General features: G+C 37.7%; 2 protein-coding genes across 2 annotated transcripts; one reads left to right on the top strand and one right to left on the bottom strand.

Moving 5' to 3' along the window:
- Nucleotides 1-247: 247 nt before the first annotated feature.
- LOC135249366 (ladderlectin-like) lies at nucleotides 248-3,648 on the top strand. Its single transcript, XM_064324914.1, has 8 exons — nucleotides 248-367; nucleotides 917-983; nucleotides 1,692-1,754; nucleotides 1,878-1,931; nucleotides 2,152-2,279; nucleotides 2,490-2,618; nucleotides 2,894-2,993; nucleotides 3,314-3,648. Exons 2-8 carry the CDS (start codon nucleotides 926-928, stop codon nucleotides 3,379-3,381), a joined length of 600 nt encoding a protein of 199 aa, XP_064180984.1. The 5' UTR covers nucleotides 248-367; nucleotides 917-925; the 3' UTR covers nucleotides 3,382-3,648.
- Nucleotides 3,649-3,781: 133 nt separating this feature from the next.
- On the bottom strand, nucleotides 3,782-10,560 carry si:dkey-196h17.9 (exocyst complex component 3). Its single transcript, XM_064324899.1, has 11 exons — nucleotides 10,385-10,560; nucleotides 9,305-9,863; nucleotides 8,513-8,627; nucleotides 8,308-8,421; nucleotides 7,901-8,001; nucleotides 6,550-6,642; nucleotides 6,304-6,427; nucleotides 6,087-6,197; nucleotides 5,826-5,978; nucleotides 5,479-5,600; nucleotides 3,782-5,340 (listed from the first exon to the last, which is right to left on the bottom strand). The coding sequence occupies exons 1-11, from the start codon at nucleotides 10,533-10,535 to the stop codon at nucleotides 5,196-5,198; spliced, it is 1,788 nt and encodes a 595-aa protein (XP_064180969.1). The 5' UTR covers nucleotides 10,536-10,560; the 3' UTR covers nucleotides 3,782-5,195.
- Between the last annotated feature and the right edge of the window lie 4,693 nt (nucleotides 10,561-15,253).

Raw genomic sequence — 15,253 nt, 5'->3', positions numbered from 1 at the left:
TGTACTGGTTAAATTAATCAAAAACAGATCATCCTTAGGAGTGTCCTGATCCAGGAACCTTTCACAAACTTTATGATTGTTTTAAGATTGCTGTATAAGGGTACAATTTCAGATTCAGCAGTAACCTAGGCTATCAGGAAGCATTTCAAATTTTAGCCATCCAAGGATGGTAGTGCATTGATAATAAAATTGAATGGCTTTGATTAGTTATCATATGATCAAAAATAATGTCATCTGAACTCTGTACCTATTGTGTTGTCATGCCCTCAGTCTGTCAGATTAGTATAAATAGTCGTGTCTGAAGTGTCTGTCACTCATTACCACCTGAGAAAATACCTGTAGACCTGCAGTATTTCACCAACAACAGGTAAGTTCTATTCTGAATCCACATGTTAAATTCTGTTCAGAACATTGCTTGTACATATGAAATTCTCAAAACATGCTTGCAGATATGTTGTAATGTATAATGGACCTACAAGGTTGGCCAATTAAAAATAAAAAGGAGATATCATCTAAATGATTGCTTTTTTTATTTCATGGAAAAGGGTAATTTATACAAATAATATTGAAGCAGCAATTTGCAAAAGATTTGAGTAGACATTTTTTAAAAGATGACTCATTCAATCAGCTTAATTCTAAAGACTAATTTGCCCAATATCTCAAAGAATACGGAAATGGATATTTAAGTAAGTTCAATGTGATCAAGCTTTTAAATATGGAGGGAAACCATATTGGTTGCATTTAAAATAGTTGTGTTGGTCTGACAATGACAGGCTCATAGCATTTATGAAATAATACCCCAAGTAGAAATGACTCTATATCATGCCCTTCAAAAAAACCTGCCTTTGTTGTTATTAGGTTAATACCATAGTAGTAATGAATTTACCGACTGATTTTCTGTCAATTAACTTACCAGACAAACATCATGAGGGTTTTGACCGTCTCTGTGCTGCTCTTCGTGGTCCTCGCTCTTAATGTATCAGGTAGGATCTCTGATCAAAATGCTATAAACTGGCCAACCCGCAAACACATGTAATTACTAGCTATTTCCATTATTTCCAGGTAATATTACAGATAGTGTACATGAACAGCCAGTTCAATCAAAAACAGCACTGACCCAGCATCCTATGAAGTGACATTACATTATTTCCCCACTATCAGTACTTTCACCTTGTAATTTTATATTCAGCGATTGATGAAAAGCCAACAGAACATATAGTGTACTAAATTTGTCATTATTTCACTGCTAAAAAGTATAATATGTCAAATCAATTGTGTGATTTTATAATGTGTGTGTGTCAATGTAGAAATGTCAAAGTTCAAAGGCCAGAAATATGTAATTATGTAAAGAATGTAAATTGGTCTTTGGGGCGCTGTTTACTATAATAATTTCTGACGTGTGCCACTGCTTAAATACCCTGAGAAAAGAAAGACAATTCACTACATCCCCAAGGACAGCATTAAAAAAATGCTGGTCTTTTGTGCTGTTAAAATGAACAAAAATCAGTTTTTGTTCCTAAAGATCCACCCATACATTTTGCATGGTTATTACTGCATCAATTTTGTATTCACTGAGCAATTTTAACCAGCAGTGCAAGAGGAGAAGAAAGCCCAGCCAGGCTGGCACTCATGTGCATACCCAGTGTAAAGCTGGTTGATTTTGACAGGAAACAATGTTCTGTTTTCTCCAGAGCAGGCCAGTGTGACTGAAGCAGAGGTCAGTCAGGCTATAAATGGTGCTGCACCTCCAGCAGGTTAGTCTTCTGATTTCAGCCTGAGAGCAGCAGCAAGTTGTGACTAACACAAGAAAGATCATGCATACAATAGATGCACAGTGAAGCTACATTTCTAATCTTGAGCTTTCTTTACCTGTATAGAAGAGACTGAGGAAACTGTGCCAGATGTATCAGTGCAGAAAAACTCACTCCCAGGTTAGTGCTTCTGTTGTTAAAGAAACTGTCAACATGATGACAAGTGTTTTTAGAACTGGTTAAGTGACCTGCACAAAAAGAAAATTTACAATATTTGCATTTAAGAAAACCAACCATAAAAACATTTTTGCAAGTCTATTCCACTCCCTATCTGAGCAGTTTAAATAAGCAGTGACATTTTAAGATGTCCTATTTTTGTATATTGTGTCCTATTTTACAGAATCCCCTGAATTTGGGGATGAGGCTCCACTTACACGATCCCTAGGGGATTGTCCATTTGGTTGGTATGGCCATCAAGCACGCTGCTACCAGTTTGTTAATCAGGCCAATACATGGATCAATGCACAGGTAAGGCCATCATGAATAACTTGAGAACCAGGTGTTCTTTCATCTTGTAACTGTTGTATGAGATGCCAAATGAGCTATTTGCTTGTCACCCTCTTTTTCTGTCTTGTTCTTCGCTTCACAGCCCACCAAGACAATATGTCTGAGCTGTCATAAGTATATATGTATACCGTGTTTTAAATAGTTACTTGAAATATCACTTTTCTTTTCCAGCAATATTGCATAGGACTAGGTGCTAACTTAGCCTCAGCACGCAACCCAAGGGAATACATATTCCTCCAGGAATTGGTTGATCGAAGTGGTCAAGCTACACGAGCATGGCTTGGGGGGTTTTACCTTCAGGTAAAGAATCTCTTTTTGTGTCAAAGCATGTCCCACCTGCATGATAACAAATGGATTCTAATGCTTTGGAGAACAATTTTCATGTTTATTCTCCTACATTCAGGGCCCCTTGTGGTTTGTTAAATATAATAGACTGTTTACTGCAAGGAAAGGTGCCTATGCCATTTAGAGTATACAAATGAAAAGATGCTATTTTAAGACAGTGAAAGGTGGAAATATATATGATGTCAAGGACAAATGTTTTGTGTCAGCGACTGTCACTTTCTACCTTGCAGAACACATGGTTGTGGGTGGATGGGGAAGGATTGTACTACCAGAACTGGCAGACTCAGAGTTCTGCTAGCAGCTTCCCTTGCATTTTTCTGCAAACAAGAGGTAATGTCCTTTGAAAGACACTGAGAGGCAAGCAAAAAAATAAACCTCTGACAGGTTCATGTGTGCTGCAGTTATATTTGTCCAGTCCATCAAAAATCATCATCTGGCATTGTCTAAAGCATGGTAAGCTAGGGCCACCCATTTGCAGTCAAGGAACTGTCACTCAGTGACACTCACTCAACAGTGCTTCTGTCTTCCAGAGTTAAAAAATTATATAGCCGATATTAGCAAGGCTAACATTAATGTAGAACAAATGTCTGTACCCTATTGCTGTATTAATGTTTAAATATTTATTCCAGCATATTTTCTCTCTTTTTCAGTTGGCTGGTCCAACAATAATTGCCACTCTACAACCAATCCATTCATTTGTGTGAAAAGAACTTGCTGAACCAAGTCATTTCAGTCAGGAGGGAAAAAAGAATGGAAATCATTAAGCAAAACTTCAAATCCTCAAATTAATGACACAAAGTTACGAAAGTGAGCTGGGATTACAGCTGTTCAGTAAATGCCGTTATGGAGGGCAACATATGATGTTTACAATATTAAATTTGACATAATTTCATTCATTTATGTTATTAGTTTTTGTTACAGCTGATGCTAGAATTTAAAATGACCTGTTAACTATTTTTAATAAAGAAATAATTTCACCATGAAACCATTTGTTGGCTGTATTTGGGTACAAAACAATTAAATAATTATTTCATACTCTATATTGTAAAATAGTGTATTTTACAAATATCCATGAGTTAAAAAAGGACAATATCTTCCTTCATCATTCTACTGCAGTATTGGCTTTTTGCTGTGCTTGTACTTTCTGTTTTGTGTTATCTTCCTTTAATTATGTATATTGTAATTTTTTTATGGGTTGGGAAAAAGCACTCTATAAATAATGTATTATTATTATTATTATGCAACTTGCTGTGCTGTAATGTTGTTACTTTTTGTTGTAACTTCTTGTTATTCACCTAAAAAAAATTAACATTCTAATCCTTCAAAATGCGATAAGTAGCAGCCTACAATTAAAATTGGAATGGGATTGCATAGTCACTATCTGCAAAACTAGCACAAAAAGAACTTCAATGCAAATAACGAGGGGCTATTCAATAAACACCGGTAACCACACTTGTGATGATCACTATCATAGAACACAGGTAAATTTTTGTGCTTACTGAATGCATTGGACAATGAGGGTAGCCAAAAAATAACTAGATAACACACAACAATCTTTGTTTATGATCTTAATCATCACCATAGCATCCTGTGGTGATAATGGTGGTGCAGTAGGTAGCACTGTCGCTTCACAGCAAAACGGGTTCAAATCTCGGCCTTTCTGTGTGGGGTTTGCATGTTCTCCCTGTGTCAGCGCAGGTTCTTTCGGGTACTGGTACTGTCCAGGATATAGATGACGGATGTTATGTAATGACTACAACAAAACCATGTCCCATGGAGCTTTGCACCTCAATAACAACAATGGTGAAACTGTTTGTTCAATTGTCTTTTGCTGCCATCTACTGCAAAAGAGAAATTGTGTCAAGTAAAACAGAAACATATAACATATGCTACATATAATGTTTAATATTTTGAAGCCGACATTCCCCACTTCCCTTGACACAAAATAATGGTTTCACACAGGTCTCTCCACCTAAATAAGCAGTAACATTATTCACAATACAAAACACTAGCAAGTGCCCCTACACCATATTACATGAATGTGCTTGCCAATAAAGAAAATAACATTTATATTATTATTTACATTAATGCAACTGCCCCCTAACTATAGGTTCATGTTCACTCATCATAATTTCTTAAACTATCCTAAATTAGTAAACAATAATTCAAAGGGAATATCACAAAAAATATGAAATTTTGCAGGACACACTCAAAAGATCTCAGAATGGTGCATCAGTCAATGACACTTAAAATGAGATATACAGCATATATTTATTACCAAAATTAATTTAGGTGTGGACATATATACATTCCCTAGACACTTTCCTGCACTGCAATTGCTCTAAACAGAAATAAAGTCCCCATTGGGCCTACATTTGTCTTCAAACTGAAGAATAACTGAAAATAAATCATTCTCTACACTCCAACACACCATTGTTGAAAAAGAATAACATTCATTCACTGTTGAGGCGTGTTCAGAGCATCAATGTGGGGTTGTGTCCATATCCTTGAACCATGGAAGGCTCTGCTCAGTCAGTAGCAGCAGCAATAACGGTACCATCTTGGCTTGTTGGGCAGGTCAATAGTGTACAAACATTCTTGGCTTGCGTCCAGGACCTCTTTCACTTGACTCTGTGATAGACCCTTCCACCGCAGCAGAATGCGAACCTGCTCTTGACTGAAACAAATTTGGACAGATACCAACACAGACATAACCACAGAAATGAAGGACAGGCACACAGGCGGCATGCAGACAACAGAACAGACACACCTGTCATCTAAATAGGCCTCTCTGGACCAAACATGATGAGTTTACCTCATGTCAGGACAGTCTATCCTCATTTCGGCAATTGTTATCTTCAGCGCGTTTATATCACTGCACTTTAGGATCTTTCCAACGTTCAGTAGAGCCTGGTTCCTCTGTATCACTTCTGGGTTCTGTTCAATGAAACTCAGGCATCAGAAGAACACATTGGCTTATCCATACTAATCATTAGCCCATTGCCTTGAACATAAAAGTGTAGAGTTCTGTCTCATTGTGCATTGCCCATCATTTACGATACAAATACCCCCTCAAAACTAGTGCATTGCACTCAGTAAGGCACTCTTAATCCCTTGTGCCAATCGGCATACAAAGGCTTGTGTCTATTAGGGATATCTTACCAGATGAGAGAACATATTGTGTAAATACTCTGCATTCTCTGTCACTTCACTCCCTACATCACTCCATGTCCTTTCTAGCTCACTCTTGTTGCTCTGTAATAGGTATTTCAGGTACAGAGAAGTGAGGCGATCATAAGCTGTGTCAACAGCTATCTGAAGAGAGAAGAAACAAGTACATTAAGTTGGTTAGCCTTATATTCACAGACATCCAGAGACTTATGATCTGAGCAGGCATCAAAGCCCTAACAGACATGAGCTCACCTTGTATGCCTCTTGATTCATTTTGGGGAGGGTCCTGAAATGCATTTTTATCTCTTCCATCTCACCCATCCTGTGTCCATCTCCTTTCTTAAAATACTCTTTTAAAGAAGCCTGTAATGTCATAAAATGGCATTACAAGAATCTCAAGCATCATGAACCAGTAGACAGTGAGCTCTGAGTTTAATGATAGAAAGACAATTGAGTGAAGGATATGAACCTCTGCTTTGGAGAATGGCTTCTTCAACACAAGCGCCAAAGACTGGGCCTCAATGCTCTTTAATGAATGGACAGCCTTGATGGACTCATCATTTCTATTGCTTGCAATTTTTTGTACATACTTCCTGGAATGTGAACAACAGAAACATCATAAGTAGAAGGACATCTCACATCTTCAGTGAGGAAGATCAGGGTCCCCACAAAGCGCAGAGAGAGAAGCGAAAGTTGATTGTTTGTAAGCGTTTACCTAAGTTCCATTGAAGTGCTGAATGTTCTGAAAGGGTACATCTCTCCTGATTTTGCATGCATTTTCAGTCGCTTCTGTTCTCTCTCTACATATCTATAAGAGAGAAAAGGTGGAATGTGAAGTTAATTATTGGAAAATACAAAAACAGCTTGCAAAATACAAGTGGTTGATCTATTATGCCAGCATGAGTTTAATAACCCAAATGTACAACCAATGGAGTTTGCTTGTTTATTCAATGTAAATTCAATGTAAAAAAAAATAGTTTTCACCCTCTCAGCAGGACAGGATTTAAGATGCAGCAGTGTATGTCAGCCAAGTAAAGTTGATATTACAATGCTTACCCATACAGTATTTGCTATAAAACATTTAACACACTTTTAACATACTTTAACACAACTTCTATAACACAGGTTTTCACTTTTCGAGTCATATTCCATTATATTCAATGTTGTTTTCCATACCACCTCTACTGTCATGACACAGATATCTCCCTGATGTGTGATTGTCTCACTGGGTTTGATTTCTGTAACACCACAAGGTAGCTCCTGTTCCACTAAGCTAGAAATGTATTAGTACCATGTACCATTGGCCAAGTCACAGACCTACCCATAAACCACCTGCTTCATTTTGATGTGGATTTTTAAAAATCTGTTTTGGTTTGAGCGCAGGACCATCACTATATTCCAGTGAAAGGGCTCCATCCTTTGGAGCCACAATGAATTAGATCCTAGTAACAAGACCTAATGCAATAAGAACAGATTTGAGACATTGCGTCTGTCCTACAGTCAGCCCATTCTGGTCTTCAATATGTCAGAGGAAAGGTATGGAAGACAACAGGCATACACATGATAGCCATAATGTTGGTGTTAAAGCTTATATGTAATTTATAGTGATGCTTTATATTGACTAATGTCCCTGCTTAGTGTAAGGACCTAAATTTGGCCAAGAACCCTAAAACCGGGACATACCAATGGATTTTTTATGTTTGTCCATAATATTAACATTGTATGTGTTCACAAAATAATATAACATAATGTGATAAAATACAATTATACTTTTCATTCCACTCAGTCAGTCTCAAATTAATCTTCCCTTTGGTAGTAGGATACTAATCTATTTTGTTTCAATTAGCATCCTACCAAAATAGCTTTATGTACTATGATATGAGATTATTTGTACTGGATTATATAATGGAAATTGCACAATAAATCTGGTATTATTATTCCCTATTATTCCTTGCCTTTTAAAAGGGCTGTTTTGATATTCATAAGGTGCTTGTGCAAGGGATGGAAAAAAGATATTGAATGGAGAATCAGAAATGTGACTAAAAATGACTGATAAGGGTACTCACTTTTCTAAAAAGACCAACAGCTTCGGGTAACAGATTTCTTGTACTTTGACTTTGAGTTGTTTACTAATCATGCCTGCCGGCTCGATGAAACCTTGGAGGACCTGCAAACAGAAGCAGCACCACAGGAGTCGTCGCTGCAGTTCGCAATAGCATACTGCTAGTGTCACCGTAAGGAGGGAGTCTTTTAATAAAATCATATGGTGCTTTTCAGTATATAATTTAAGAAGACACATTTCAGTCATACTGAAGTAAGATTTCATGACATTACTCAACTGTTGAGAAGAGCAGTCCAATCTCATATTTTATAAGCAATGTTTAATTAGTTTGAATTTAACTTTTCGGCTTTTTCCTAAACAGCCACCGGTAAATATAACTATACATTGTTTAGCAATAATTTAATTCACTACCTGAATGACATCTATTTGCAGTTTAATGAAGTCCTCCTCATCTCCTGGGATACAAGTGCCCCAGTAGATCTTCTCATTTTGAAGGATACTGTGCAATCTCTCTGAGACAACCTCCTGGAAAGGGTGAGAAAGAAGACAGACACTCTGACCTTTTATTCTCTTGCACATCTCAGGCACTGTAAATGAGATCACATGGGCATTGTACCTGTATAGCAGTGAGGAACATCTTTTCTGCCCTCTGCAACCAGTCTGAAAGGACCAGCATGTCAACTGCCCTGAAACAGTTATCCTTGATGTCAGGGTGACCCATTGATTTCTCACTGTAAAACCCAAAACCAGAGGATACACGTTGGTCAACTTGCATCCTTCAGCTACCAGCTACAATATGCAGCACTTTGTTACAATGTCACAAAGTCGATACCATGTACTTCAGTTTATATCCCTATAACAGTGTCCGATGGGGACCAATCACAGTGAAACTTCACAACATGTATATATATTTACAACATATTGAATAACATTTTCTTATAGCAAAATCATGACCTGATACACAAAAGGGGTACTTTTCTGTCAGGCATGGCTCAAGAGAAGGGAAATACATGTACAGTAAATGCACCAGAAAATTGAGTACATGTATACTCAATGTATGTATGTATGTATGTATGTACAGACACACGAGTAAGGAAGATTTTCTACAAGTTAGTGGAGGGTGGGGTTACAGCTTAACATACAAACATGACTTTTTGCACTAATGTTAAAGGGGTGGAATACGCCTGGGTCCATATATTTTTAAGCCTCAAGATCCATTTTATAAATGCACTCATGCCTGTCATTTTCTTACATTGTAAAGCTATGGTGATATGCTTTCAGACTGTAGTTTGTGCTCCTTAATCTCAAAAAAGGGATGAAAACAGTTATATTATTCTGCACAAAGGTTGCTGTCCCTTAAAAAACCCTAGATACAGTTGCAAAAATGAATTAAATTAGTTGCTCATACCTCAGGTACACACGTGCCACCCAATACAGCACCAGGTTGATTTTGTCTGCAGTAAGGGTACAATTCAAGACCTGGTCCAGTTGGGCAAAAATGTAGAGGTGAAAATTCTCAACCACGCAGTCAAGAAGTGGGGTCTCTCTCAAACCTGGGCTTAGCCTCTTTAGCTCCTCCAGCACTGTCTTCTGGGCCAGCTGCAGGTATTCAGCCAGCACCTTCTCTGGATGTCCAGACCCCAGGCTCTTGAGTGGTGGCTGAGGGATCTTCTTGATCACAGCCTGCTCCACCAGTTGAGTGAACATGTTGAACCAGTTTTTGGGGCTCCATTCCTCCTGTTGACAGACTCCATGGTATTTCTGTCCAGCGGCAATGACCTGACTGGCAATGCGCAATTCCTCCACGGAGGGAGATTCCCCAAGCAGTGCATTATTCATGATGCTGCACAACACCTGGTACAGTTCCTTAAGTTTCTGAGGAGTAAACTCTGCACACACACCCCCTGCTTTCTCTGAGTATAGAACTTCTAGGGCCATGCGGAGGCACTGTGAAGTCTCGGTTGTCACTGCAAAGACAGAACATTAAATTTTGATATACCGAAGTCATTATCAGGCAACATGTTGCAATTAGCCAGAAAATGATTGAACCATCATGTCAAGTATGCAAGCTTTCGGGTATTCAAGAATCAAGTACAACACCATAATTTGTAAAGGTGAACAGGTAAGCGCAATGAAGTTGTGGGTTACTTTGCAAAAAGGCACAAAGGTATAAACCAGTGGTAACCAACCCTGTTCCTGGAGATCTACCCTCCTGTAAATTTTCATTTCAGCCCCAATTTGGCATATCTGATATGACCAATTGGCAACTTAATAAGACCTCTTGCTATTGAATGAGGTGTGCTTTGTTAGGGTTGGAATGAAAATGAAATTGAAGAAAGGTTGAGTTGAAGAAAGGTGTATTGGGATCACATAACCATGAGAGACTTCAAGAGTGATACGCCTTGCATTAATTTCATCATATGTTCATTCTATTCACAGAGAATGCTATATAAGGGTGGCAATAATGCAGACTGAGCAGCTACCTTACCTTCAGCAGGAGTAGCCTTATCACTCCCCAGTGTCTCAGGTTTCTTTGTCTTCTGTGAGGGGGTTTGTGCCGTTGGCATTGCATTAATAATCCTCTTCATTGTCCATGTTCTTTCTTTACACTTGGGTAGTTTTCGATACCCCAAAAACATGGTAAATCAGTCAGATAATTTTATATAAACCTGTTAAATGAAAATAATAATAGTAATGATGATGATGATGATGATGAAAATAAAGAAAAAGTAAAAATTATCATTATAATTGATATAGGAGGTGGAACTAGACATTATATTTCAATAACATTGAGAGCAAATTGTCATTTGTGGAACCTGGCTGAAACAGCATTACACACGTAATCACCTGAGAAATTATGGGAATTCCCAATACAGAAACTGTAAGATTTGTTCTATTCAAGGTCTGGCTGGGGCCTTGCATGAAATAATTAGGTGAAAGTTATGGAAGAATGTGATGACTCAGGTGAAATGAGGTCATGCTGAAAACCGATGCAATGCGATTTTTAAAAATTAGACAAAATGTAGCAAGTTACAAAACACTCATCTTCACATTGTGTTTTTTAAATGTATAATGCAAGGATTGAGAAACTTTTTTTTTTCAATCAGTGTGTAAACCAGCATTTCTAATCAAAATGAGACTTCGAAACAGTCTGGCAAGATAATCAACACTGAGCAAATGCTCAAACTCTCCTCTAATTTCCCAGAAGAATAATATGTGGCGTTGTTTCTACTTTGTTATTTTGCACTTTTGGGTCCCCGATGAGTTCAGCCAGACAGGGCAGTCAGGACACCCCAAATCAATAGTTCAAGCAGTTTTATTTTACGCGTACACGGGCCAGCGTCACCCCGAATACCACTGTCAGTTAAACATTTTATAAACTTGTAGCATTCGGGTCCACCGTCCGCTAGAGAAAAAGATTAATCGCGGCGTAAATCGAAGCCTTCAGCTGAATTCTCTGGTTGGAGGTCTGTCGCATTCGGTCCGCTGGAGAAGCGGATTTACCTCGGCTGCCCTGGCTGGTGGAGAAAGCACACGCAACTGGGTTGCGTTTATTAATCAGCCTAGCTGCTTAAAAGGGTACTGCTCTCCACAGCTCGGGCAGTGACCGAGAGCACGTTTCTTTATTTAGTTTTTGTTTGCATGTTTGTCAGTACTTTAAAAGACAAAGAAACTGGTCTGGTGGGATAGCTGGACAGCGGATCTCATTGGCAACTGAAAAAGCAATCCTGGGTTTTACTTTATTTTGTCTTTATTATTTTAGTTTGTCGTTCTAGTTAATTGTTTTCGGCTGGAACCCGTGAGGGAGAAGGGTGAAGATATTCGATTATTTGATTTCGTGTTGGTGTGGGTGCACTCTCTTTCTCTCCATGTGGCAACCAACGGTGTTTTCCGGAACTGCAGCATATCCCTCCCAGGGGTGTCACGCTAGCGTGACAACACTTATGGTTCCTGAGACCTTTTGATAAGAAGAATGTGTCTTTGCATTGATGAGTAGGCATATTGTGCATGTTTTTTTTTTTCTCTCCCATTAATATGGTTCACTCCTAGAACATTCTCAAATTCAAGCGATATGAACTTCATGCACTTCAAAAGCATCAACACTCTGCTGTAGAAAAACACCAAATGTGCACTTATTGTATAACTAATTGCACATTTTATTATTAACCAACAGCTCTAAGTACATTGCTCAGAGAGAATATAACATAGCAGTCATATTCTATAAATGGCAATTTGCTCTCAATTACTGAAATTTGCTCATGTTTGATACGTTAACCTCTTTTATAAATATAATTAGGATTTAGGAGAACATGATGGAGGAAACGGTACTTCCCCCAAATCTGTTGTAGCTCTTGTGTAGATTGAACAGCTACAATCTGATTAACAGCAGGCACATGAAACTACTTACTGTGCTCAAGAATAACATAACTCTTTGTGTTTCATGTTACCCTTATGCTGAGGATATGACCACACAATTCCAAAAAATGAAAACACATCTAGAAATACAATACCATATATTCAGGACAGATATTTAAAGAGCAAAACATACCATCAAAAGGAAACTACAACCATTTCACAGATTATTTCAAAATAGATTACACAGATGAATCAAGATCAACTCCTCTATAGTCTTCTTTTGTTGATTGTTTCAGTTACCATCCTGGCATGATTGCACTACTGTCACACATTTCCTGTGCAGCCTAAACTAACTAATTTAGCCACACGTACAGTGTATTCAAAGCCAACTGTTACATGAATTGTGGGTGACAGACCAAAATGGTCATGCAAACCAGACAAAATAACTGAGTACAGTGAACAATATAACATGCTTCTCTTCTCCTGAAAGTATGAAAACATTTCAAAGGCACTGAAAATGAACATGTGCATTTTTACTTCTGTCACTTTCAGAAGGTTCAAGGCCACACTGCCAAATTTGAAAACACAATTTGAAAAAATATAAAGCAACTATGCCATTTTGGAATGTTTGCATTCCTGCACTGTTGGTGACCATAAGCATTTTTCTATGATGACATGCACTCTCCATAATCCAGGGAAGCAGCCTCCCATTCATGCCCTCATTCCACCTGGTTTAACTGCCCCTCACACCGCAATTCTGCTAGAATTCTTTTGTTCTGCGGGGACAAACAGCATGACCAGAGCTTTCAGGCTCTGAACGGCCTGCTGTCCTGTTCAACACATTTTGTATGGCAACAAAACAGAGTACATTGAATGTGATGGTTAGAAACACGGTGAATCAGCCGCCTCCATGAATGAACACACAGCATTTTGTATCATCATTCCCCAATGTACTGAACACTGTATATTATTATTAAGTAAAATCAGTGCACAATGAAAGAAGAACACATCTTACCAGAAATCAGGATGTTGGCAATATGAACGATGCACAGTGGCTATGGCTTTATACTGTGGCTCAGGTGATTTCCCATATAACCTTTTTTTTTTAAACCTGGGGAAATTCTCATGGTTCCTTTTTTTTCCAGTGGTGGTGTCACTTTCACTTTCGCTTAAAAGATGTTACATTTTAATTTTCTGGGAAATCAGACCTATAGTTGCCAGCCTCACTCCAGCTATTATGCCATAATGGACAACTTAATGAAGTGCATATCTTCTATATGCAGAGAAACTGTGAGAAGTTTTAGATATTTTGTTGTACTTGCACTAAAATACAAACCAGTTAGACTTCCTTGGTTGCTCAGTCAGTCAAACCAATCACCACAGGCAGATTAGTGCAGATGGATTAATAAGAATTTGCTATAACCTGATAGGAAAGAAAGCTAGCACACAAAATTCCTTAGGACCCCTGATATGATTTTGCACAATTTGTCATGGCGTGCATTCTGCATCTTGATGGGACAGCAACAATTTATTGATTATGAAATTTAATTTTCTTTTAAATTAACTTACATACAATAACATACACTAATCCAAAAGTAAAACATAAAAAACTAAATATCAATAAAGCATTATCAAAGTGAAAAAATAAATAAATACATTTTTGGAAAAATTGGTCTTACATATCAAATAACCAATTATATCATGGAGAATAAGGGCTTGTTTTGATCAAATTAATTTAGAGCTATTTTTTAAAATCTATTTCAGTCATGAATACACCAAATATGCAAGAGATTTGGAAAAAAATAAAGAAAAGAAATATGTATAAAATACTTTGCCAACATTATACATGTATTTTAACAGAAATTTAATTAAATAAATCAGATTTTTTTAACCTCCAAAATGAAACCCAATTTAATGACCTTTTAGGGTGGGTAATACTACGTTATTTTTACCATCCAATTTTGAAATTCCTCCCAAAACACTTTAACAGAATTACAAGAAAATATGTTCTGCAGTTTCAATGTCCAAGTTGCAAGCAACATGCTGATTCAGATTAAGGTTAAATGTATACCTTAGAGACTAATTGCAAGATAAATCCCATTTCAAGTCATGAAATTCACTTCTTTAACCTTAGGGACTAATGGAAAAATAATGAATTTCACATATGGGCCTAATAAATGCACAACCGTGGTTCATTGTGACAACTTGGGGGGTAGCATGCCCTATATGTATGCAGCACTGAGAGGGTTTCCTACAGAAATAACCATAATGACCACAGACACTCAGCCCATAAGAACATTAACTTTTATACCTTTGGACTTCATGTAAACAGAGAGAATTCACAAACGACTTCACTCATCCACATAATAAAGCCTCAACCTTGGGTTATTTTGTGTTTTCCCCTTCTTCTTCTTCCTGCTGATTGTGTCATCACAAATGCTCCAATCCCACAATTAATAATTCTCCCCATTGGACATTTAGCTACGCCAACCAATAACAACATTGAATCTTGAAAGTAGACAATCGCAGAATACTTGGATACACACAAAATGGGCATAAAAGCAAGTGCACATGTTTTTAAAATCTTTGTGGTTGCCATATTTTGTTTGTGTGCTAGCTTGCTTGCTTGCTAACTAATAATTGCCAGACAATTGAAACTATTGTTTTTATAGCTGTATAATCTTTGTGGGAAACTAATTCATATTTTTGAAATGCATTTTATATCATTTCACATGCAAACCACACATAATATTGTTTCATGACTAGGGATGGGAATCATTCACATTTTACCTCAGCTAAATCAATACTTTTAAAACCTGAACTGGTAGTCTACCTTCTTTAAAAGAACGAGCAAACGGCAACTTTAAAGGGCGTATTTTCGGCTGGAGCGCAGCGGGGCCAGCCCTATAAATGTGAATGTCTGTGACTGACTGAGTGAGTGAGTGTTGAAGTTACACCATTGGTCAGGCAAGTTATGAAGTCACACCATTGGTTGGCCGGA

This window comes from Anguilla rostrata, chromosome 1 (genome assembly GCF_018555375.3).
Source record: "Anguilla rostrata isolate EN2019 chromosome 1, ASM1855537v3, whole genome shotgun sequence".
Lineage (NCBI taxonomy): Eukaryota > Metazoa > Chordata > Actinopteri > Anguilliformes > Anguillidae > Anguilla > Anguilla rostrata.
The sequence above is the reverse complement of the archived record's forward strand: the minus strand, read 5'-3'. Positions and strand labels throughout refer to the sequence as shown.